The sequence below is a fragment of the Marmota monax genome, unplaced genomic scaffold (assembly GCF_021218885.2).
Source record: "Marmota monax isolate L192 unplaced genomic scaffold, Marmota_monax_Labrador192_F-V1.1 WCK01_AAM20220418_F8-fsc00047, whole genome shotgun sequence".
Classification (NCBI taxonomy): domain Eukaryota; kingdom Metazoa; phylum Chordata; class Mammalia; order Rodentia; family Sciuridae; genus Marmota; species Marmota monax.
Window position 1 is genome coordinate 11803460 of NW_026692072.1, and position 26559 is coordinate 11830018.

A 26559-nucleotide genomic window follows, 5' to 3' on the forward strand; every position below is an offset into this window, starting at 1 on the left:
GGGAACAACCCAGACGTATTCCACTTTCTTCTGCTCCTCTTTTTCTATTTGTTTCTCTTTTTCTATTTGTTTCCCACAAACAAATATTTATATATATTTTATTTGTTCAGAAAGAGTACCAATTTAAAGCTGTTAAGTAATATTATACATTTCTAATCAATAGGTCAAAATCCTATAATAACATTCAATTAGGTACTTTTTTTGGGGGGGGGTACTAGAGATTAAACCTAGGGGCTCTTTGTCATTGAGCTATCCTTAGTCCTTTTTATTTTTTATTTTGAGGATAGCCTCAATTTGTGATCCTCCTGCCTCAGCCTTCCAAACCTTGCCAGGATTGATAGGAGTGCACCACTGCACTGGCCTGGGTACATATTTTAGAGACACTGAGGCATGAAAAGGATTAATAGCCTATTTCCTAATCCTTAGAATATCTCACTTTCCTGAGTCTTTTCATTTTTATCCATCTTTCTGAGTATAAGGGAAAATAGTAGTTAACACCAACAAAGATCCAAGAATCTTTGGACCGACAGAAACCTAGACAATATTTCATCTCATTTAACAGATTTAACAGACCAGACAATGAGGCCTGTGTGGGAAAGAGACTTGCTCAAAATCCAGTGAGAAGATACAGGCTCAGCCAAGACTAGAACCCAGACAATAAGGCCAGCAGATCTTACATCCAATCTGCTGCTCTGGGAGTCAGTGAATTTACAAACTTAGTTCAAAACTGGCTCCAGTAAGAGTGAAAAAGGATTTGGGTACAATTTCATTTGGAGAAGTAGGAAGTGAGATGGCTGAGCTCTCAGAACATCCACAAACAGGCTCCACTCAGAGAAAACACAAGGACTCTTGGACCCAATACTTAAAATTCAACCCTCAAATGTCCTATGGCACTTGCTCTCTTTCTGGCTTTCCTGCATCACTACACTTGCCTCAATAGGCCATCTAAACCAGAGCTATCAGAGTCAGTGCCTAAATTACAATGGCCTCCCCTACCCTACTCCATGCAGTAAACAGAAAGACCAAACCTCCCACCCAGGCATTTCGTGCCCTCTGATCTCTCTCCTACCACCAATATTCCCAGTTCTAGTCACAGATTTATTTAGGGTCCCTGAATAAATCCTATAAAACTCCAGTCTCTGGGCTTTTTCTTGAGTTGCTCCCTTTATCTAGAAACTCTTTGCCTACAACTATTCTCCTCATGCCTCCATCTTCCAAAGTCCTATAGTCTTCAATGTCCAGTTCAAATCCATGAAGCCTTCTCACATTTCTCCAAATTCTCTCCTCCTCATACAAAGATATCCAGTGTTTCAGTGGTAATTTATTACAGTCTATCTTTTCAGATATTTATGACCATGTTATTTCACAATTTAAACACTTCAATAACTCCCTGTATCCTACAGGATAAAGTTCACCTTCTTTGCAAGTTACATCAGACTTGTTAAGATCTTTGCCATGTCAACTCTCAGGGCTCGCCTCCTGGGAAGATCTTAGCCTTTACTCTAGCCATACCATCAAAAAATTTCCAAAACACTCACTCCATTCTGTTACACTATACATCTAGTTGCCCTTCTCCTAAGTACAGGTACAGAAAGGGTCTATTTTAAGACTTACACCTTTCTATTTAATAAGCCTCTTTACAAAAATTAATCAACCACTGTAAAACTTAAGTGAAATTATTTAAAATTTCTAGTAAATAGGAAAAGATTTTTCTTTTAATCTCATCTCACATTAAGAATTAATTTGCTGGGGTTGTGGCTCAGTGGTAGAGTGCTTGCCTTGTACGTGCTAGCCCTGGGTTAGATCCTCAGAACCACATAAAAATAAATATATTACATAAATATTTTTTTTAAATCTTTTTTTTTCAGGGTTTTTTAATATTTATTTTTTAGTTTTCGGCAGACACAACATTTTTGTTTGTATGTGGTGCTGAGGATCGAACCCGGGCCGCACGCATGCCAGGCGAGCGCGCTACCGCTTGAGCCATATCCCCAGCCCTTACATAAATATTTTTTTAAAAATTAATTCTGGGGCTGAGGATACAGTTCAGCTGGTAGAGTGCTTGCCTCATATGCACAAGGCCCTGGGTTCAATCCCCAGCACCACACACACACAAACAAAAATTAATTCTGGGCAGGAGTTGTGGCTCAATGGTAGACAGCTTGACTAGCATGTGTGAGGCACTGGGTTTGATCCTCAGCACCACATTAAAAATAAATAAATAAAATAAAGGTATTGTATCCATCTATAACTAAAAATATTTTTTAAAAAAAAGAATAATTTGAGTACAACCACAAGACTGGGTTCCTAGTTAGATAAGATATACTCCATGTTTGAATAAATATGTCAAAATATACTCTACTGTTATGTATAACTAAAAAGAATTTTTTATGAAGTATTCTGAAGCTGGGTGTGGTGGCACATATCTATAATCCCAGCTACTCGGGAGGTTGAGGCTGGAGAATCACAGGCCAGCCTAGGCAACTCAGCAAGACCCTGTCTCAAAATAAAAATTGAAAAGAACTGGGGGTGAAGCTCAGTGGTGGAGCATGTTGAGAAGCCCTGGGTTGCATCTCAGCACAGTTACAACAACAACAAAAACAAAGTATTAAAACCACCACTCAACAAATGTAAATAATTGGTAGATCTCTGGCTGATTGTAGTTCCAGTCTACAAAGAGCAAGTAGTTCAAGTCTACAAAGAGAATAATAATTTTACAGTGTTGAGTTTCTCTTAAACTTCTAATTTCAGAGTCTGTAGTTTACAAGTCAAAGGAAGAGACAAAAACAACACTATTTCAAAATGAAATAAATGAAATCCCTCTGAAGATCAGATGCCAAAAGTTACCCTTCCATTTCATGGCTATAAGTTATGTATTTATTAAAGACTAGTCACTGACTCCTACAGAAGTCCTGGAAATCCCAGGCTCAGAACAGAGGGTATGAGCAAGTACTAAGAAGGACATGTGGGTTCGCTCTGCTGAATTTCTAGCCAGAAGAACATGAAGTAAATATATGAATCTCACATAGCCATCAGGATTATCGCCTGATTATAAGAGGAGTGTTATCTGGTTTCTAACATATTTTCTTTGCCATGGCTGAACTAAATTTCAGTTATACCAAAAGGAAGATGAAAAATATTAATAAATTAAAAGAAGCAACTTCCCCTATGCCACATACAATCAGATATCAAAGCTGACAGTCTTCAGAGCTCCCCTCAGTGACATCATGTACCAAAAGCAGACCTGTTAAGGACTTCCTTGCAAGAACATGTCTAGCGAGGGTCAGCTAGGCAATGTGGCACAAACCTGTAGTGCAAGCTATCAGGAGGCTGAGGTGGGTAGATCACTTGAGCCATGAGTTCCAGACAAGATCAGGCACATTCAGGTTGGTGTGACTGTTGACAAGCCAATGAATTTCAGAACAGCCTTAGCAACAGTGCGAGACCCCACCTCAAAAACAAAAAGAACGAGAAAGAAGCTCCCAATATAGGAGGTTCCTCTGTACATTCGTATTACTGCCAGAACATATTATGCCAAATGAAGAGACCAGAATTCATCTCTGGCACCCAGAGAAACTGCATACTCAACACTATACATCATTGTGTATTTGATGAATATATGGATTTCTAGGTAAAGCAGACCCACATGAAACGAGATAAATTTATAAAGTGAAGAAAATAAATTAAATTAACCTAAAGAGACTTCATCTTAGAGCCAAAAGACTAGGATTCTCATGAGATGTTTTTCCTAGGCCAAAGTCCAAAGTATATTCCAGTGTCACAACTAGGAATGAAGGGTTTGTTCTCTTCTGTGCTAGCCACAATTTTAAAGAAGCTGGATATAGGTTGGGGATGTGGCTCAAGCGGTAGCACCCTCGCCTGGCATGTATGCGGCCTGGGTTCGATCCTCAGCACCACATACAAAGATGTTGTGTCCGCCAAAAACTAAAAAATAAATATTAAAATATTAAAAAAAAAAGAAGCTGGATATAATTACCCAGTGCCTGGTATGTATGGTGAAAATAACTGTGGTTGATCTTATCTGAAGCATCTCTAGTACTGGCTATCATTAGCAAGGACTTTGCTTAGGGTACCCTTTGCCTTAGAAGGTAAGATAGCTCTAGAAAGAGGTAGGAAGGGCAAGGATATGAGCTGGGATGATTCTGGGACTATAATTAGATTCAGAATTACAGATAAAAAAGAAAGGTACAATGCTAACTGGAACAATAGTCATAAAGGCACACATACCACCTCTTTTGCAGGCTTACCAACTACTTGGAACACAGCACTTAACCTGGGATTTATAAGAGTTATCTACCCTATTCTCTTTCCAAAGGATAATGAAAATTAAAACAGAAGTTTTCCTTATGTTTATGTGCCATTGACATTTTAGTAGTGGTCTGGGTTTGTGGTCTAGGTCTAGGCAGACAACATCACAAACAGGCAAACAACAATATCACAGGCAGCCACACCTTTCGTCTCTTATGAATATCTTTATGTAAAGACAACTGCTGAGGGCTTCAGGAGAGACTTGCTGACAGCAGGTTTCTGAATGCTGTTTGTGCATTCTGATAAACACAGGATCCTGCCATCTCAATCTTCACCACAGACAGAGATGAATGGCAGAAGACACCTGCCTGGGAAGATGGTCATTAACCCAAACCATAATAGAAATTTTAACCTAATGCTGACCAATCTCCAAGGCTATTTTCCCTACAGATAAATCTTAATAGCCTTATTCTACAGCAAGCTTATGAATAAGCTCAAATATGATAGTATATAATTTTTAAAAGATTTTAGATCTGCAGGACAATCAAAGTATAGGATATTAAATATGCTTGTTTCTGTTCTTTCTCATCTGAAACATCTGATTTGGTCAAGTCTCAGTATCCTCATTTAGAAAAGTACAATAGAGTAAATAACTAGCTCATTTGGTTACTGTAAGGATTGAACAAGGTGTGTATGTGTGTGATGTTTTGTTTGTTTTTTGATTTGGTGGTTGTGGGTGATTTAACCCAGGGATACATACCCACCCCGTTTTATTTTTAATCTGAAACAGGATCTTAATAAGTTGCCAAATATTTGCCTTGAATTTGTGATCCTTCTGCCTCTGCCTCCTAAGTAGTTGAGATTATAGGCACAAGCTACCTTGCCCAGCTAAACAAGGTTTTCAACTCTGTATCTTTATCTAGATATAGATATATAATTATATTAAATGGATACATTAGTGTATATGACACAACTATTTTATAAGTTATCAATTAGTATACATATAAAACAATATTATAGCTGACACTTTTCATTCAGTAGATGATGGAAGGAAACCAAAGATAGGATCTGAGAAATGGCTCCCTTAGTTTTCTGAGAACTCACTGCACTTTGATGGGAAGAGCTCAACAATGCCAAAACAATCTATGACTTAGCAAATGAAAGAAGAATAGAGAAGTCAATCATGGGCATAATATGACATGCAGGTGAGGAACCCAACAAAAGAATAGTGACTCTTAATGGTGTCCCATGTGTTAGGAGGATTCAAAACTGTATGTATCTTATTTTTTTTTTTTAATTTATTTTTTAGTTTTTGGTGGACACAACATCTTTGTTTGTATGTGGTGCTGAGGATCGAACCCGGGCCGCACGCATGCCAGGCGAGTGCGCTACCGCTTGAGCCACATTCCCAGCCCCGAAACTGTATGTATCTTACCTGCTTCTCTGTACCTGAAAGAACTATGAATTGTGACTGTATAATCCTCTAAACCAGTTACCAAAGCTAAGGAAGATAACTAGGGTATAAAAATTAAAATAGGCTAGTACATTCCTTAATTTCTCACTCTCTCCCTCCTCAGCACTAGAAATGAAGAGAAGAGAAGCAAGTTTTCAATAGGGAAGGAGATAGAAAAAGAATGGTCAGACAGTACAACAGTATCAACCAGCCAGCAATACCTTTTACTAGAAGACCTGGACTACTAATGTTGAGGTGACTAATCCACAGCTGCTATTAAAAACAAGATTAAAGTGTGCATCAGCCCCCAGAAGAAAGGCAAACAGGCAGGGGAGGGACTTTCAGAGGGGCATCAGAGAAATTAGCCCATTGTTATAAACCAGAGAACGATACAAGATCTCTAGGGAAAAAACAATGGTGAGCCAGTGCATGAAAGGTGAAGAGAATGTGAAATCAGGTCGTGCTGAAGCCAGGGGGGAGGTGAGAGCACAGGTGGGCTGGGGGAGCTCAGGAAGGAGGCAGTCTGACACAGTAAAATCGAGGGGGAAGGAAAGGGAGAGGGAGGAGGTGGTAGCAGAAGAAAGGGAAGGTAAGATGAGAACAGAACATTTTAAACTAACCCAGAACTCCATTGTGAAGGACAAGTCACGAGGCAGGATACAGCTCAAAGGTATGAGCCCCACATTTCAATACTGCTAAGAGATAACATAGCTTTCCAAGCATGCATGGAAAGGGGGCTAGACGATCCACAGCACTGACTCCCAGGATCCACAGGATTATCAGCAGAAAGACATTTTCAGCAGCACTAAGTGCCAGTAGCCTAGCATAAATGGTTTTGGGGGATTTGTTTGTTTGTTTTGATTTGGTGTAGTTTCCATTGTTGTTTGCTGTGTTGAGGATCACCAGGGCCTCATATGTGCTAAGCAGGCATTATACCCCACCCCCTTGGCATGTATGTTTAAACAGCTTTTCTGAATGGACCCTGGTGCTGAAAATATCTATGGAGAACATATGTCACTACAGGTGTCTGCCTGGCTAAGGGAATGGAGTTTGTTCACTTCACTGCCGGCATATGCATCCAAACTTGCCCCTAAGTGGACAGAGGGAGAAGCATTTCCACTGTTCATGCAAAAGGGAAATACACAAGTTGCCTGGCAAACCCCAGCCATCCTTTCCCAGTCTGGCCTGAGGCCCAATCTCTTCCCACAGGCTCCAGTGAATCAGCAAACTGTCAGAGGTGGGAGTGCTTTGGGGCATCTGAGCCCTCTGTTCTTTACCCCAACCTATTACTCATAAATAATAACTTAAGGGTTGGAAGCAAAATGTTCACCATTGTTGGTCAGACAGTGGCCAACTTGGAAGCACTCACAGCTTGGGAGGAGGAGAAGAAATCAAGCTGAGTATGTACTTACTCAAAATCCTCAAATTCCAAGTCGGTTCCCTCTACTGATGGACCCTGGTTGTCTGAGGAAGAGGAGGTGGAAGAACGGAGACGGTTCTGTTGGTAGCGCATAGAGCGCTGGCGAATACTGTCTCTCCGTGAGAGATACTGGATCATCCTCTGGGCGTAGTATGCAGCAGGAGATAATCTGAGTGAGACAGAGATGGACAAACACAAACTAGCACTAATGTGGGGAATACTGTGAGAGACAGTAAATTCAGCTCTCCCATGGTATCTCCCTGCTGAGGCAAACTCCAGATACATGAAAAATAAAGGGCATTTAACTCACTAGGAGGTTTGTTCTGTACAATGTTTATCAGACTATCGCAGTATTTCTGTTCTGAGATAAGGCCAATAGGCAGTTTAATCAGTCATATTCTAATCAAAGCTGCCCATTCCCAAGAGGATTAATAATGGGCCTTTCTTTTAAACTTCTCAAGGGACCTGTCTTAGCTTCTCAGAGTGCCCTTAAATAGATTCACAGCTTTTCCTTGATCACTACCCATATGCAAAATGTAAGAAATGAAAGATATCTTAGCAATCATCTTCTCTTTCATTTAATAGATGAGAAAATAGGTCAGGAGATGGTAACCCTTAGACGCTTAAAAAAGGCATTCATGGGCATTATTTCACTAGGACTTTGTTCTTCTCCAACAAACACACAGAGCGCCAGATTTGACCTAGCTCCTTAAAATGATCTCTCTGCACCTCTTATCATTTCCTTACACATTAATCATAGATATTTGTAACCTGGAGAAAATATTCAAGAAGGGGCTGGGAGTAATATATACTTGGGAGAACAAAAGAGAAATTTTTCTGTTCTTACAAATCAGCACATTAGAGGCTACTGCAGCATCTCCCACACTACCCACACTAAGGCTATTCCAATAAATAATCAGACTTACATTCTTCAAACCAAGGCTTAAATAATATCTTGATACTCCCTGACAATTTCTAGTGTACCATACAATTCCCCACATTGCATTCCCTCCTTTCCTACATCTTTTACAACATTGTTATATAATTTGAGGCTATGAACTAAGACTATGAGGAACAATAACTAAAATGTTTTATATGATATTATTAAGTGGATTGCTAAGCAATTTCAAGACTTAAAACCTGAGGCACACACTATGACTCAATAATGCCACTAGAAATATTATCCTACAGAAAAACATAAGATACACACCAGGAAATTCATTTGAAACATTGTCATCCTTAGTAAAAAGAAAAGAAAAAAAAAAAAAAAACAGGAAATAATCCAAATACCCAACAACAAAATAAATAAATTATATCCACAAAAAGAAATACTATGGAGCTATAAATAAGCATGTTATATGCTCACAAGGAAAGATATGTAAAATAAAATTTTAAGTAGGGAAGAAGTCTGAAGAATGATATGTATTTACTAATATGTATACAAAAATATATATTTTTCCAATTAGGAAAAAAAAACTAAAAAGAAACATGAGGATTCTTGGGGACTTTTACATTTCATATACTTATATAATGTTTCAATATAAAAGGAAAACAAAGTGTCTGTTTTTCCATTTTTTGTTTCTTTAAATGGGAATTTGATAGGAAATAAAAAGTTGTTTCCAAATGATACAAAAAAACTTTGTTACCAGGTACAGTAGTTTGTACCTATAATCCCAGCTACTCAAGAGGCTGAGGCAGGAACATTGTAAATTAGAGGCCAGCCTAGGCAATTTAGAGTGAGATTCCCCCATATCAAAAACAAAACAAAACAGGCTGGGTGCAGTGCTACACCCCTGTAATCCCAGCAGCTCGGGAGGCTGAGATAAGAGAATCCCAAGTTCAAAGCCAGCCTCAACAATTTAGTGAGATCCTATCTCTAAATAAAATACAAAAAAGGGGACTGGGGATGTGGCTCAGTGGTTAAGCGCCCCTGGGTTCAATCCCAGGTACAAAAAAAAAAAACTGCAAACATCCTACAGCCTGACTTTTTAGTACTCTTGAGACTTTGTCCTCAATAAGTCTACCAGCCCAGGCCAAAGGAGATCCTGCAGTCAGCTGCTATAGGAACTGAAGCTGTCTCTGAAATGCCTGTCATCAGAGGTAGTGTCCTTCTGGCCAACCATCAAATGGAATTCCCAAGGAGGTGGCTCACAATTTCTGGAACTGAAAAATGTATGATACAGAATAACAGGCTACACTGAGCAACACTGAATACAATTTATGTTTGAATAATAAGTAGGCATGAGATGCACAAATGCTTTGGCCAAGATAACCAGAGCACAAGAATTATTCCCTAAAAGCCTCAACTGATGGAATTTATCATCCATTGGGTCCCTCATCCCATCCATTTCACAAGGATGAATCACGGAACATGAAAATTTCAACAGACAGAAGTCAATTCTCTTGAGTTGTTCTTATATTTACCAAATAATTGGTGATGATGGTAAAAAGAATACTGATAGTGATAATAATAAATAAGGACTGCTCTATTATGTGGGGACACAATCATTCAGCACTAGGTAATCCTAGTTGTTTAATTCCACTCTAGGACAGAAGTTCCCTAAAACTATGAGTTATGTATCAATGGTAAGAAAGGAAAGGAAGGAAAACTGATTCCTGACATCCTGACCTTTGTTCTTTTATTATACAAAGGGAAGTTGAGTTTCATGCTAAGGAGATATCTCACAAAGGCTTTGACCTATACACAGAATATAGGGTGTAGCCTAAGAAGAAAAAGAAATTAAACAACAGGTGATGAGGTAATGACAAGCATCCTCTTATGGAAGAGCTGGAAAACCATCAAACAACCCTAAAGTGCTCCAAGTGAAATTTTAAGAGTTTAAATAAATCCTCAAGTTTTCTTCCAAGAAAAAACAATTTTCCCTCAAAAAAAAAAAATCTATTTTGTGTTCTAAAAGAAAAAGCAAAAATACAACACCACAAAGTATGACACTGTTGGTAATTCAGAAATCAGAGTAGAAATAAATAACAGATCACATGAAAGGAGGACAAATAACGGTCTTTAAGAACTACAGTCAAATTCTGCCAGGCTAAAATTTCTAGGGATAAGACTTCCACTGCTGTCCTCAAAGAAACTGCTGTACAGCAAGAAGGTGTCCACCTCTGTTTCAAAGTATTTGATTCACAAAAAAAATAAATAAAATTTCCTTCCTTTGTCAAGAGCTTATAACTATAACTTGCAAACATAATTAGAGGCTAACATAAACTTCCTGGCTTCAGTCATCTTCTAAGTCTAATCTATTTTTTTTTGTTTTCCAGTACTGGGGATGGAACCCAGAAGTGCTCTACTACAGAGCTACAACCCTGATCCTTTTTTTAATTTATTAATTTTGAGACATGCTCTTGCTAAGTTACTGAGACTGGCCTAAACTTGTGACCCTCTCTTCCCTCAACCTTCCAAATAGCTGGGATTAAATGTGTGCACCACCATGCCCAGCTCTGCCTACCTGTTTTAAAAGTCATCCATTCCTATGTTCCCTGATTCTTAAGATTTGCCATTTCTGGGGTGTGGAAACAAAAGTAAGAGGATAACAGAGAACCCTTTCACTGGTATCTCAAAAAGAATGTGCAGTTGTCACGACATAACTGCCCCAATGACAAAATCATTTAGTATCCCTGAAATCAACTTGGTCTAACAATGCTTCCAAGTGGACTTAAAAGTCTTAATTTTGAGCAAAACTAATTTACCTTTATTTGACCTATATTGCTAATTTGCCAACCCCACCATTATAAACATTATAAGTTATGCTTTTCTTTTGGCAAAGCCTCACAATGTACTCTGCTCCAATAATGTGCAGGTTACCCCTTTTTAGATGATTAAAAGAATCAGTACATTCTGCTATGAGCACCCCAAGGCACTGCTCTCTACAAATAAACATTATAAAAGAGTTCAATGTTTCATTCTTGGTTCACAAAAAGGGGCCCTGAGCTAATCTAAATTTTTCTTCTCCTTAAGAATTTTTCAAACATCTTCTAAAAAATATAAACCAAGCACTTGTTTCATTCATTTTATCTCTTCCTTTATCTCTTCTTCAGTTAGTCTCCAAATATTCAGTAACTAAAGAAACTTGGCTTCTGCTCTTTGATATTCTAATTATAGCAAATAGGGTTTTTGTTTAACTGGTAAGTATTTTCCCTATTATTGTAATAAACTCCTCTTTCTCTTTTGGTTGTCCATCTGACATGAAACAGCTTCGTGGGCCAGCAGGAAAGAATATCCTCTGATGGCCTGTGGCCTTCACAGGTCTCTTTTCTAGTGCCCCAATGACAGAAGTGAGCCACAAAGGACAAGAGCTCAGTCTCCAGAGGTGCTATTCACTTACCTGCAACACTTCCCAATCACCTGAACCACCTGTCTCAAAAACTTTAACTGAAGAATAAAAGAGCACCAGGACCAGAGAGGCACAAGGACGGGGCTTCCAACAGCTTGGCAACCCCAAGGGCCGCCCCTCCCCCCCACCTAGTGCCATTTCTCACTTTGGCCTTACCTCGCTGGGTCTGGGTAAATTGGGTGCTCTCTGGATCCTGCTCCATCATAACGGGATAATGAAATGAGGGAAGACTCCAGCAGCCTCCTAGCAGAGATTAAAAAAATGGCAATAATCCCTGTCAATTACCAACTCAGAGGTCATTCATTAGGGAAAATGGGGGAGAGATATATAACTTCCCCCATTGTTGCCTGCTAACACCTGTTATCTGGGAGCACACACTTCCAACAAGCTAAGTATGTAGAAACATAAATAAAAAAAGAGCTATAGCGCTCCCACACTGGATGCAGCCACTGTATTATGCTGAATATTGTTCTTCAGTGAGTAATGAACAAGTGCCTCAGAAACATGATCATATTTCTATTTGCAGTACCACCAATAGACAAACAGAAGGCTGGGATCAACACAGGAGGGAAAAATTAGGTGCACTTGGAGATTACTACATAGTGCCAACATTTTTCTTGGCGTTCAGTTCCTTTGTACCATTATAATCCACATTCCCTTATCTTCTTCTCATTCTGCTCTGCCCATATTCTTTTTGTGAGTAAGAGTATTTGTAGGATTCCCTTTACAACTAACAAAGACCTTATATGATCTAGCCTAACCAAAAGTACAACTGACCATGTGTGATACACACTTTATGGAGCACTTTTTGAGTACCAAGTGGTATACTAAGAACTTCACATGTATTTAGTTAGAGACCCAGAGACAGATATTACTAAATACATGAGAACACTGGGCCTAGAAGTTAAAGTATGTCGCCCTGTGGCACACAGCTGTTAAGAGACAGTATCAGAACTCCAGTGAAGGCCTATATTAAATCCAAAATACTTCAAGTCTCTATGCTGTACTGCAGGACCTTCCAGGGCCCACCCGGGAAACAAGTACATAAGGGACACAAGTGCCTATTGTATGCATTCCTCATGAGCAAGGGATACTGGTAAACAGGAAGGTATGTATCCCATCACTCAACACCAGCAAACAAGTTACAACGTGCACTCAGTATTGCTGGCTCTTCCCATTCTTTGAGTAAAGCCAAAACTTTGGACTTTTACATGAAATCTTCTGATTATTAAGAACATATACTTTTTATTTCTCTTCATACAATAAGAGCCAGTTAATATGGCCCAGGGGCTCCTTGGTCTACCATAGCTGCCACACTACTTCTTAATTCATATAAGCCTTGGCATCCAGTAAAGCTCCTGACATAGAAGACATTCTTAAGAAAAGTGGTCTCAGAGCTGAGCTCAGTGGTGCAATTGTCGGGCGCCTTGAACAGGAGCAGAGCACACCCCCTTAGCCTTGAGTAATGAGGGTGTGGAACTGGCACATGCAATGCGAAGTAAGTGGGCCTTAACTTCCCTCAGCAAGGAACTGCAGCTCTGGGATTGGGCGTCACCCAACAGGACTGAGCTACACCTCCCTGTTTGTTGTAACACATTCTCTTGCTTTGTTTGGATGGAATATTCTATCGAATGTCTTCCCCTAATAAATACTAGGGTTGAGTGTGCTCGCTCTCTTGCCTCTTGTCTCCCTTGCCCTCCAGCGTGGGAGTTGACACCTGAGGTCTTAGAGCTGTCCCTGGCCCTGGAAAAAGGTATTTCTGTGTTTGGGTGGTCTTTTAGTTGCCGGCCAGTCAGGTGATGACACCCAAAAGACTTGGAAGGCTGACGCAGGAAGATCCCAACTTTAAGGTTGGGAGATACAACTCAGTGGTACAGCACCCCTGGGCTAAATCTCAAGTACCACTACACAAAAAGAAGAAAAAAAAACAAAAAGTAGTCTCAGAAGTAAGTGCATATTGTTCCTCTCCAGCAGCATTTTGCTTGAGACTCCCAGAGTCTACAGTTCCCTGCCAGATTCTTCTTTAAAGCAGATCTGCAGGATAAGGACAGCAGCTACCAATCTTTTCCAATTGATTTAATTCAATTCAGTGTTATTAAAACCAGCTGGCTTTAGGTATAGTCATGTGCAGTAACTTTACTCCAGCAACTGGCCTACTGCAACATTTCCCATAACAGCCCGGGGAAAAGATAAAAGCAAGGCCCCATCAACCTGGCTTACAACCATTTCTGCTCCTGAAAACCACCTGTCAAAGATGTTTTTTATCTAGAAAAGGACTATATGCCCACAATTTAACGCCACTGAATGTGGAAAACACAATACAACCAGTGAGAAAAAGAGGAAAGCAATAAAATACAACTCTCTGGTTGAACACCCAAATCCTCAGTGATATCACAATGTTCACAGAAATGGTGTGCTCTTCATCAATTCCAAAACACTTTTTTTCCCTTGCGTTCTAAGGTGTCAAAATATTTTTTCCAATCGGGACACATAAAAATTGGCATATCCAAAGTTTTTTGTTTTTTTTTTTTTTTTCGCGCACACACACACACACTTTTTTTTTTTAGTTGTTGATGGACCTTTATTTTATTTACATATTATGTGGTGCTGAAAATCAAACCCAGTGTCTCACACATGCTAGGCAAGCACTCTACCACTGAGCCACAACCCCAACCCCTTGTCTTTGAGTTTTTGAAATACAAAACTGCTTGTGTGCAGTAGGTAAGTGAGAGGTGCATAGATTGGAGAAAAAAAGAAAAGCAAAATTTTGAGAAGAGTATCAACCTAGGACATTTAAGTCCTCCTTCCAAAGGCTTATTTTTTAAGTGATACATAAAACATAAAATTGTAGGTATTAGTAGGGTACTAGGTAATGCTTTAATACATGGACACAGTATATAATGTGTAAGTCAGGTTAAACGTCTATTTCTTCAAATATTCTTCATTCTTTATGGTGAAAACTGTCAAAATCTTTCTTCTAATTTTTGAAATGTATAGAACATTATTTTTACCTATAGTCACTCTACTGTGCAATAGCACATCAAAACATCCTGTTTCTATCTTAACTGTAACTTAGTACTTATTGATCAAAATGTTACCTTATAATAGTAGTATTATATTAACTAAAACTAGTTCTTTAGGATCAAAGAATGAGTCAAAGAATGAAAGCAAGATCCGGGAGCAGCTGCCTGCCCTAGAAAACCGAGACAATTGTTCCACTCTTAAATGCTTTGGAGTTAGTCCTGAGTCCCTCCCAGCCCTGTTGTACCATCCTTGAAACAGCCACTTAGAAAAGCAGAAGAGCTTTGGTGAGGAGCATCCTCCAGTGTGACCAAAATATATCTAGTAGTTAGGCCTGGAAAATTAACCTGGTAAGTTATGAGGCAAATATTGCCCCCTACTGTGTCAAGGCAACAACAGTACTCAAAGAAAAAAGATAACATATCAGGGATGATATAAAGGAGATTCCTGAACTGGAAGAAAAAAAAGCAAAGAAAATTTGATTAAAAATTTTGATTTTAATGATTCTACTTGAGAATCCTACAGTCCTACTTCCCACTCTTCCTATCTTAATTAGGAAGACTTCTTTAAATCAGAGTAGAATCAAAATGTTAAGCTTTGTCCCTGTGGAGTCTCTGATGAGATTCTTTTGGAACATACATCCCTTGTGCCTACTTACTACAGAATCTTCTGGCACTAACTGCTACCCAGACAACATAGAAGGACCAGCAAAAAAAAAAAAAAAAAAAAAAGTATTATGTATATATGTGTATGTGTGTGTATATGTACATACACACACACATATGTGACATTTTAGCTGCTAATACTCAAAATCCAGAGAGCAAATAAGAATGAATAGTACTTCCATACATATACAAATCAGTGATAAAACATAAATTCTCCCCAAGTAAAAATAGAGCTCTCCAATCAGTTTGGAATAAAGAAACAGAGCGACTAGATAGGTACCACCACCACTCCTAGAAATCTCAAAGAAAGATCTCTCATATTGTTAGCTTCTTTTAAAGAGCCATCAACTGGAAATGGCATGAGAAAATGGAATGGGATAGTAGCTGTGTACCTTCTGCTCTGGCCCCCACAAATCTGACTTAATATCATGCAATTTGATAATGCAAAATCAGGAAGGAATGAGGGAGGGGTCAGTTAGGGTTGTTAAGGCTTGAAGCAGCTATTTCATGATGACCTACAACCTCAGTTTAAAAATATTTGGGGTGGGGTACAGGGAACTGAACTCAGGGGCACTTGAACACTGAGCCACATCCCTAGCCCTATTTTGTATTTTCTTTAGAGACAGGGTCTCACTTGGTTGCTTAGCGCCTCGCTTTTGAATCTCGATCCTCCTATCTCAGCCTCCATAGCCATTGGGATTACAGGAATGCACCATAGTACCAGGCTAGAAATATTTTAAAGAGTCAATGGAGGGCTGGGGATGTGGCTCAAGCGATAGCGCGCTTGCCTGGCGTGTGTGCGGCCCAGGTTCGATCCTCAGCACCACATACAAACAAAGATGTTGTGTCCGCCGACAACTAAAAAATAAATATTAAAATTCTCTCTCTCTCTCTCTCTAAGAAATTCTTTAAAAAAAAAAAAAAGAGTCAATGGAGTGTGGTGGCACACGCCTGTAATCTCAGCAGCATGGGAGGCTGAGGCAGGAGAATCGTGAGTTCAAAGCCAGCCTCAGCAACTTAGTGAGGCCCTAAGCAACTCAGTGAGACCCTTTCTCTAAATAAAAAAATAAAAAAGGGCTGGATATGTGGCTCAGTAGTAGGTGCCCCTGGGTTCAATCCCTGGTACAAAAAAAGGTCACTGAATTGGGGCACGATGGTACCAGCAACTCATGAGGCTAAGACAGGAGGATCTCAAGTTTGAGGCGAGCCTTAGTAATTTAAGAAGACTCTGTCCCAAAATAAAAAGGGCAGGGGATATAGTTAAGTGGTAAAATGTCCTTGAGTTCAGTCCCCCACTACCACCAAAAAACCGGGGGTGGGCTGTCACTGAGGCCTTCAGAACAAAACAAAAACCCTTTAAAACTCCTTTCTTTTATCCCTCAAGTGCCTGGTTCATCTGTGGGTTATTTATATGTTTTTGTTGGGGGGTGGGGAGAGGTACAGGGATGACTGAAGTCTTTGCAATTTTTCTGCAAGTCTGAAATTACATCAAAATAAGAAAATAAAAGCATCCAATGTACAAAAAATATAAAAGTGAAATACTGAAGTCAAAGAGGTAGTCATTCATTTTCACAATTACTCACTTCTAAAAAAGATTCCTTCACATCATGTACTACCAGAAGAATGAGACGTTATACTCCATTTATGTATGATGTGTCAAAATGCATTCTACTATCATGCATAACCAACTAAAACAAACAAACAAAAAATAAATAAACAGTCCTTCAAATAGCAATTTTCTCTAATGCTCTATAATCAGTTTGGTAAACTATAACCCTGTGTGAGACAGCTTTTTTTGTAAATAAATTTGTCTGAACACAGTCACATCCATTCATTTACATATTTCCCTTGGCTGCTTTGGAGCTAGCAAAGCAAAGTTAAGAGACAAAGCCACTTAGCCCTTTACAGAAAATGTATGCCCACTTCTGCTCTAAAATATTTGCTTATGTAAAATTCCTTGAAAAACAAGGTACAATTATTAAGAAACAGAACAACAATAACAATAAAACTATAAATTAAAGTTTTGTGCATTAGTGAATGTTATCAAAAATTATTACTGGAATGTATGATATATCAAAAGTACATAAATGCATTCTATGGTCATATATAACAAATTAAAACTTTTTAAAAAATGATTGGGCTAGGAGTGTTAGCTAAGTGGTAGAATGCTCGCCTAGCATGAGAGAGGCCATCCCTAGCACAAGAAACAGAAAGAAAAAGAGGAAGGAGAGAGAGAAACAAGGAGGAAGTAAGGAAAAAAGGGAGGGAGAGAGGGAGAGAAGAAGGATATTAAGCCCTGCTGAAGCCCTCAAGAGGCACACAATTCAAGCTGTAAAAGTCCTAACACTGTAAATGAACATGACTATCTGTTTCCTTCAATTAATATTTTAAATACTTGGAAAGGCGTTATTTATATCAGCTCTATCTTTTGATGACTACTGATGTCTAGGAAGACAATAAAAATAGCGGAAGAAAACTCTTGAACAGAAAAAGTGATCAGGGTAGATGAGATGAACCATCTTTTTTTTTTTTTTTAAAGGTTTCCTTTCAGATTCAATAGACATCAGTTCGAGAAGCAGAAAGTCTGGGAACTGGTCTAGACAGAATGAACAAGTCAGTGACAACTCCTCCCGGTTAAACAATTATACCCTGAAGTCATTCTTTTAGCTGGTTGTCAGATCTCAGAGGAAATCAATATTCTAAAGCAAACAAACATGTTCAGACTTTCTCCAGACATTGGAAACAATCAATCGCCAGAATTGTGGCCTCTTCAGTTAAGGAAAGCCTGCTACCAGACGCTAAGATGCCACTGGTGCCCCATGCTTAAGGAGTTATTTCCTTGCCTGGTTTCAAAGTCAGGGTGGCATCTGCTATTTCAATTCAGCAGAGCCAAACCCAAACTAACAGCTCCCTTCTGCCCAGGAAATAAAATACAAATTCCTCAGCCTGGCATCCAAAGCTTTGCAACAGAACTTCTCATTCCTTTTGGATATACTATATGCTCTAGCCCAGTGTTTTTCTTTCTTTTTCTATGTTTTTTGTTTTGTTGTGTTTTGCAGTACTAGGGAATTAACCCAGGGGAGGTCTATACCACTGGGCTACATCCCCAGACCTTTTAAATTTTATTTTGGACACGGTCTCACTAAATTGCCCAGGCTAGTCTTGAACTTATGATTCTCTTAACTCCCAAAGAGCTGGGATTATTGGCATGTACTACTGTACCCAGCAGAACTGAGGAATTAATACACAAGCCTACGTTCAATTAGCCATTAGAATGACATCATTACACATCATGTAACCTCACTGCATACCTATGAAAGGATGACAGTGAAAAACACAAAGAACATTTTTGCATAATTATAAAAATAGCTTGACTTTGGGGATCCCAGACTACACTTTGAAAAACATTGCTCTAGCTGAATTATACAAACCCTTACTATCCTGATCCTGTACTTATCTTGACTGTTTCTTCTTCCTGGAAAGTTCTTCTCCCTCATCAATGCCTGTAAAAATCTTTCAAAGTTTAAATGCCTTACTCCTACAACCAGAAATTCACCCTCCTCCTTGATACCCCATAGCATTTTGTACCTTTCTTAAGAGACCTTCTCCCAAGCCACCTTATTTTGCAGTCACTTAGAAATATATATAGTCTCTGCTACTGGACTATAAGCTACATGAATGAAAGCAAGTACTGGTTCCAAGACATCTTTTTATCCCCACCAAAACTCACATCCTAACTCACATGTAACAGAGACCAACAAATATTGAAGTGAATCAATCAGCAGCCCTAACTAGAATAGGAAGAAGTAGTAAGACAATTTATCTCTTTGTCCCTCAGTGACCTGGTGACTCTCAGACAAGGTTGCCAGGTGTCAAAAAACTCACACCAAAATTTCTATAGGAACAAAATTTTCAAAAACTGCTTACATCACTCTTCATCATTCTGGTCACTTAAGCCACTCAGGTTAAAGTGCTGACACAGTTGTCCTGATAAATGCAATGCTGCCTGATCCCTGGGAGACTCATTAAATCACACAGTCAGAGGCTGGCTATTTGCCTAGGAAACTATCACCGATGCTCCTAGACTGTATATTGCCAAAAGAGACCTTAGAGAGGAAAGAGGGCAATGAAAGGGGGAATGAAAAGGCAGGAGGTCAAAGAAACTCAGTTGCACTACTGCTTTCATTTCTGAATCTTGCTCTGCAAGCCCAAATCTGTGCCTTAGGCGCATGCTTAGGCTGGGAGATGACAAGCCCTTATTCTTTGTAAAAAATAATTGTGTGTTCTGAAACGACACCTCTATTATGATTTCTGAATTGACATCTCTGCTTTAAAGCAGAGGCTTCCAAGCCTCCCCATTTCACACACTAGCAATTATCGTTTAAGTTATCCAATGATAGGCACTCATCTGATAACTGCAGGGCCCCCTAGATCTAGGAATGCACTTATAGCACGTGGTGCAGTTGCCAGCAGAGCCTGGCAGACAATTCCTGCTCCTGCTGTGGGGTGGACCAAGGCAAGGCGGCATTGCTAAAAGACTAACCTCAAGGAAAAAAACAGACATAGTACAGAAAGGGCTCATACTGCCTATGGTATAGCTCAGCTTGATTTTACTATCATCAAGCATAAACAATTCATAAGGCTCAAAACAATGCTTTCTAACAGAAAACCTCAAAAATGTCTATACCAAACATTAAAGTACTTCACAATGCCTCTGAGCAGTGAGCAATAGATGGTAAAACATCAGAACACAACATAATCACATAGACACCAAAAGGGAAGAGGCTGGCAACAGAAATTATATATGGTGCACAATCATGTATCCAGCTATATAAAAGTCTTGCTTGAAAAGTCAGCCATGCTCCTCTGGGAACAAATGACCCTCTGCTGTTTGGTGAGTGGTTATTTTTCATACATTCGTCAAAATAATTGCTCAGCATTACAATTAGCTCTTACACACTCTCAACATATTACAATATGGTTATGAAACTTTATTTATTTAAAAAAATTCACTTTTGTCTACATATAACTCAAAGGCCCAAAATGATCTACAAGGATGTGTACATTCAAATCCATTTTTGCCAGCAGGCTTGGAAAGTCTATTCACAGACCTGACTTGTTTTCAAATCAAGAATTTAGATCAGAGGCTTTTCACTAGAAGATGAGTAAGAGCAGGTCTATGAATAAAAAGTTCCACAGCTAGCTCTGATACTCGTATGCACACATGTTCCACAAGCAAGAGCTGGTATATACAGGTTCAAACCTTAATTAAGAGGCAGTGCATCCTAATCGACTGATTAAAAAAAAAAATCAAGGAGAAACTTACAGAATTCCATAACCATGACTTCTCAGTGAACTTTTTTTTTTGGGGGGGGGGTACTAAGGATTGAACCCAGAGGTATTCAACCACTGAGCCACATACATCCCTGCTCCCCACCCCTTTTTGTATTTTATTTAGAGACAGGGTCTCACTGAGTTGCTTAGGGCCTCACTAAGTTGCTGAGGCTGGCTTTGAACTTGCAATCCTCGTGCCACAGCCTTCCAAGCTCCTAAGATTATAGGCGTGTATCACCACCCCACCATCTGTTAACTTTATTCAAAAGAACATAAATCCTAAAAAGTATAACTCTGGGTCTACTAATTCTACAAAGAGTATGTTGACAGAATCCTCTGCTCTTAAAACAAACCAGTGTAGTCCTCTAAGATGATTTTTTCACATTCCTGACCTTAAGTGTTAAAAATCCTTGACTAAGACCATTTATTAAAAAGTGACCTGACATATTACAGACAGTGCTCTATAATTGAAAGTAAAATCTTTTTTTGAAGTGGAAGATACTGGAGATTAAACCCAGGGATACTCTACCACTAAGCTGCATCTCCAGCCTTGTTTATTTATTTATTTATTTGAGACACTGTCTTGCCCATACTGGCCTAAAACCTGAAATTCTCCTGCCTCAGCCTACTGAGTGACAGGAATTGCAGGCATGCACCACTGTGCCAGGTTTACAAAGTAAAAACTTAGGGCCAGCATCAGGAAGGCAGTGAGAGTAATTATGAAGCCTTACTAGAGAATATGGAAAAAGGAAAGTACAGTGAGTGAGCTGGGGCCCTCATTAACCAGAAGCAAAGAGGCAGCTTTCCTAGCTCAAATCTATTCATATAATGAGGTTTGGGTACTCTAAAGAAACAGACAGGAGGGCAAAGACTCCAGCTTGGCCCTCAAACAATCTACTGGTAGCTCTTGAGCTAACTCAAAGTTCAGAGTACATTCACTTTCCTTATAACCAAGGTTCATTCGGGACTGCTTTCCTTAGTAACATTTGATCTGTACTAATTTACATCTGGGGATATACTACTTGCCTTTCCACTGATCCTGACTTCAACAACCACCTTCATTCCTCTTGGACTCAGGATCTGAGACTCCACTGGAATAATTTCTCCATCATTTCCCTCTGTCTAGACAACATGAAATTGTCATAAATGACACCTAAAGTACAATTAGTAGAGAAACTGCAATTTCCACTCTCCTCCCCCGTTCCCCAAAAGAATCGCACATTATCATCCTCCAGCATGTCAATCAATACTACCCTGATGAAGATTAACTCTGTGGAGTCTGGAAGCCATTTAATTCCCAGCTTGCTAAAAACTGTGCATTTCTCCCCTCTACTATAATTAGAAAACATGTAAATTGCCTTCTTTTACCAGCACTAATGGCTATAATCGCAGAGATCTGAATGCCTACTGAATCGATACCTGTGTAAAAAGTCCTTGCAAATACCACTTTACCCAGCTGCATATTATTTAGGAGAATCACAGACAAAAGGGGAAAAAAAGGCAAAGAAGGGGAGAGTCAATGAAAGGCATGACTCAAGGCCATCAGAACCAGGCAATACTAGTATAACTATTATAAGAATAATGATTTGTAGTTGCTGCCAGTTCCTTATAAGATATATTAAAACAACAGAAAGATCAAAGGACAACACTAATCATCAAATGATTTATCAGAGGTTTTTAATGGGAGGAGGGTTTCCATGGGGGATATTTGATAATTTCTAGAGACAGTTTTGCTTATTGTAACTGGTGGGGAGTGCTACTACTGTCTATTAAGTACGGCAGGACTACTACTAAAGTCCTATGATGCATGGGACAGCCTCCCACAATAAGAAATTACCTATCTGAAAATGACAAAAGTGCTATTGTTGAGAAGCCTTCTGATATGTCTTAAGTGTCTGAGTCAATTCATTAGAAACGAAATAACTAAAATACGAAATAATTTGGTATTTGAGCTTTAGAATCAGGCAGATTGCCATTTAAATTCCACCCTGTATCATTTATTAGCTATATGACCTCAGACATGTTCACTATCTTCAGCTTCCACATTTTGAGGGGAAATCCCTATGTCATAAGATTTTTATCATTAACAGTTCTGTGTGGTGGCGTGTGCCAATAATTCCAGTGACCCAGGAGGCTGAGGCAGGAGGACCACAAGATCCAGGCCAGCCTTGGCAACTTAGTGAGACCCTGTCTCTAAATAAAAAATAAAAGGGGAATGGGGATGTAGCTCAGTGGTAAAGTACATTTCGTTTCATTCCTCAGTACCACAACAATTAAAAAAAAAAAAAAAGTTCACAATTAAGTGAAGTACAGTAGTCATATATTACAATAAGTAGCCCACTAGTTTTTTTCTTCCTTGGATTACAACCTCCAAAATATACAGAGGGAATATGATGTACCATGACCACTCAAATCACTATGCCTAAAAAGAAGACATGTGTTGAAGAAGAAAGAATACTGTAAAGGCATAAATGAAAATCACATGAAACCTATTGTTGTAGGGACAAACGAGGCAAGGCACTGAAGACAGCAAGAAACAATTTTATTTGGCTGCAGCCAGGTTTAGAGGGCACAGCTTTTGCTGTAATCAATCAATCCCCTGAACCCCGAGTTCAGGTAGTTTCAGAGTTTTATTACCCAGCATGTAAGGGGAGGGGCTCAGAAGTTCAGAGTCTGCAGAAGTTCACATAAAAGCAGCTTTTTCTTTCACTGTTCTGGGCAAGTTAACCCTTCAAGAACAACACCTGAGAAGGGGAGAGCTTCTTCTCCCCTTCTTTCCTCCCCCTGCCAGCTGTTACCATGGCGCCCAATTGTAACTTATCTTAAAAATATAGACATCTCTGTGAAGCCCAGCTCAAGGCCAGAGGCCTTGTTTGCAAATTTCTTCCAAGTACTATACTGGATACGTTTGTGAAAAACTAGTAAGGGGGAGTCCAGCACCTAGAGTGCTGGTATCTTCTCTGCCAGTGGCCAAGTAAAACAGGGAGATACAAAAATAGGAAGTTTATCTACATTGAACTCTTTTGCAGAGACTCTTTAGCTGACAGTCCTAAAATCAGCCATGGTGAAGATTTCTGGAGAAGCTCAGTTATGACTTTTCTGTGGAGAAAGGGGGTGCCACTTCACTATCAAGTAAACCAAAAGGAGCAGTAAGACTGCCATCCACTAATCTATACAATCTTTGATACAAACTACAAATACTAACTGCCCACTATTGGTTATCTATTAATATAGATGAGTACTTCTTACCCAAAATCAATCAATTAATCAATCAATCAATAAAAGCATTCCCTTATCCCAAAAATGCTCATGGGTGCTCAAAAAGTTCCAGTTGGGGGCCTTTTGGGTTTGGGATTAGAGATATGTGATCTGTATATAAATAGATATGGTTGTGCTCACTTGGCAGCACATGCATTAAACTGTAACAATACAAAGAAGGTTAGCATGGCTCCTGCATGAGAATAACACACAAACTCATGTTCCATATTTTTAAGATGCAAAAGATCACCAAGAAAGAGAACAAGAAATAAAGTTCCCCTTGTGTGCATATATTTAGTGCCCTTGGTGATTATATAGATCAGCCATTGAAATAAAATAAGCCTTTATCTTTGCAGGAAAAAAAATAGAAATATATATGGTCCCTGTAGAAGTTCCTAAGATGGAACCCACTTTCTGGCATTCTCGTCCTGTGTAGTCCCTTCCCACACTGAACCTAGACTGGTATACGGCTTGCTTTAACCAAAAGAATGTAGTAGCAATGCTAGTTATGGACATACTTTTTTAAGATAATTGGCAGCTTCCATTTCCTTTTTCTTAAAATGACCACTTCTGGAAGTCTTAAGTTGCTGTGTGAGAAGAGGCCATGTAAGAGGCCACGTACAGAGACAAGTCCCTGAGACGACATGGAAGGGAGAGGGACCCAGTTGTCCCAAGAGAGCACTCAGTTGGCTCTAGAGAGAACCAAGGAAGACCAGGAGAAGAACTTACCCTCTAAGCCAAGTCTAGCCAAAGAAACATGAAATATAATAAAATGGTTGCTTTACGTCACTAAATTTTGGTCTGTGTCTTGTTATGCATTAATTTATTAAAAAATACATATATTTTTTTATTTTGTAGAGCTTTCAATCTAGTCACAATAGCAGCATTAGAACTAAGTCCTTTAAGTTAGATTACAGCCCTAAAGAAACTACATCTGAACTCAAAGAAACCAAAGGAAGAAAAGAAAGGATGGAGGGAAGGGGAGAAAAGAGATGATAACAATAAGACTATAAATTTGCTCACCATGTGTGTAAAGCATGAAGCCCTGATATTGGTCAGAGAGACAAACTAAAGTGAGAATGAAAGACTCATTGCTCTTTCCTACCTACCACTATAAGGTTCCCAATATGAAGAAACACTTCAGCCCTGGATAGCTACTTCTCTATGTCTATAAGGTAGTTTTAGACTTTGGGAAATTAAGGCTTTCTGTGCTTCCTCACTTACCAAGAGACAGGACAAATCACTAAAAGAAAGTACAGGAAGCAAGATAAGGTTGTGTACATTCAATCCCAGCCACTTGGGAGATTAAAGCAGGAGGATGGCCCCAGAGTTCAAGGTCAGTAGCATGGACTACATAGAAAGATACTGTTTGACTGATTGAGTGTGGTGCTGGGGATTGAACCCAGTACCCTGCACATGCTAGTGAGGTAGGGGAAATAGGCAGTCAGAGCAGAAAAGAACAGTGAGGATCAATAAGGAGGACAGATGTCAGGACCACCATTTGAGGTGTGCTCCAGCTTGTCAACATCTGTTTCCCAAAAGGGACAAAAGACTCCATTCTAACAAAAGATACTTATGCAATTAAAATCTCAAGGACAGGTTATAGGGGGTTAGTCAACTTCCTCCCCACAGTATGCCTTTAAAAGAAGGAATGCGAAGAGACCCTGGCTATACTCTTGCTTATCCCAAACTGTCCTTTGGGAAATTTCTTACAAACCTTAACTTCCTCTATAATAAATTTCTTCTACTCACTTGTTTACCTTGGTGTTCAGCGTGTTCATTCTTCAACTCCATGGAATACGGCGGACCCAATCCCAATTTCTACAGATAACACTAGGGCAAGTGCTTCACCACTGAGCCATTTCTCCAATTTTTTTTTAAAATATTTTATTAGTAGGTGATGGACCTTTATTTATTTATATATGGTGCTGAGGATCGAACTCAGTGCCTCACACATGCTAGGCAAGCGCTCTACCACTGAGCGACAACCCCAAATGTTTTTAAATTTTTATCTTGAGACGAGATCTCACTAAACTTAGTGTTCGGGCTGGCCTTGAACATGTGACCCTTGCCTCAGCCTCCTGAGCACCTGGGATTACAGGCGGGCATGACTGCACCCAGCTGCCTTAAAAAAAAAAAAGAAGAAGAAGAAAAAAAAAAAAAAAGGCGAGGGGCCAAGGGCAGGAGAAATTAGGATAATATCCCATTCCCTTGCTGAACTAAACTATGTTCTGTATTATGGCACTGTCTAAAATAGATCCATTTTGTGTATCCTGCAAGTAATTAACGACAGTAACCAGCCTCAGCCCTATCACAACAGCCATGCCTTATGCTCCCTTTATAAGGGAACCTCACTTTCCACTCAGCTTACTCCAACTTTAAATAGTGGGTATGTTAGTCAGCTTTTAGTTGCTGTGACCAAAATACTTGATGAGAACAACTTAACAGGAAAAGTTTATTTTGGGATCATAGTTTCAGAAGTCTCAGCCTAGGGTCAGCTGACTCCATTGCTCTGGGCCCAAGGTGAGGCAGAACACCATGGCAGAAGGGCATGAAGGAGGAAAGTTGCTCAGCTCATAGCAGCCAGGAAACAAGAGAGAGAAAGGAAAGGCCAGGGGACAAACACAGTGTAGGCCATGCCCCATAGTGACCTACTTGCCCTGGCCATGCCCCAAATGCCACCTAGTAGTCCATTCAAATTATCAATCCATCAAATGGATTAATCCACTGATGAGGTTACAGCTCTCATGATTTGACATTTCACCACTGAACATTCCTACACTGACA

General features: G+C 39.4%; 1 protein-coding gene and 1 pseudogene across 9 annotated transcripts in view; one reads left to right on the forward strand and one right to left on the reverse strand.

Annotated features, from left to right (window-relative positions):
- The window catches only part of Ambra1 (autophagy and beclin 1 regulator 1), a 189391-nt gene that overhangs the window by 107733 nt on the left and 55099 nt on the right, over nt 1–26559 (reverse strand). For 4 of the 9 annotated variants that reach the window (XM_046457082.2, XM_046457092.2, XM_046457126.2 and 1 more), the window contains 2 exons: nt 11651–11737; nt 7135–7311 (listed from right to left, as the gene is read on the reverse strand). The exons of 2 other annotated variants lie outside the window; for them this stretch is intronic. In XM_046457082.2, coding sequence (XP_046313038.1) covers nt 7135–7311; nt 11651–11737 — 264 coding nt within the window. The remainder of the gene's footprint in view (nt 1–7134; nt 7312–11650; nt 11738–26559) is intronic. 3 more of the 9 variants (XM_046457099.2, XM_046457131.2, XM_046457118.2) reach the window with 2 other exon arrangements.
- Nucleotides 23906–24005, forward strand: LOC124102083 (U6 spliceosomal RNA; annotated as a pseudogene).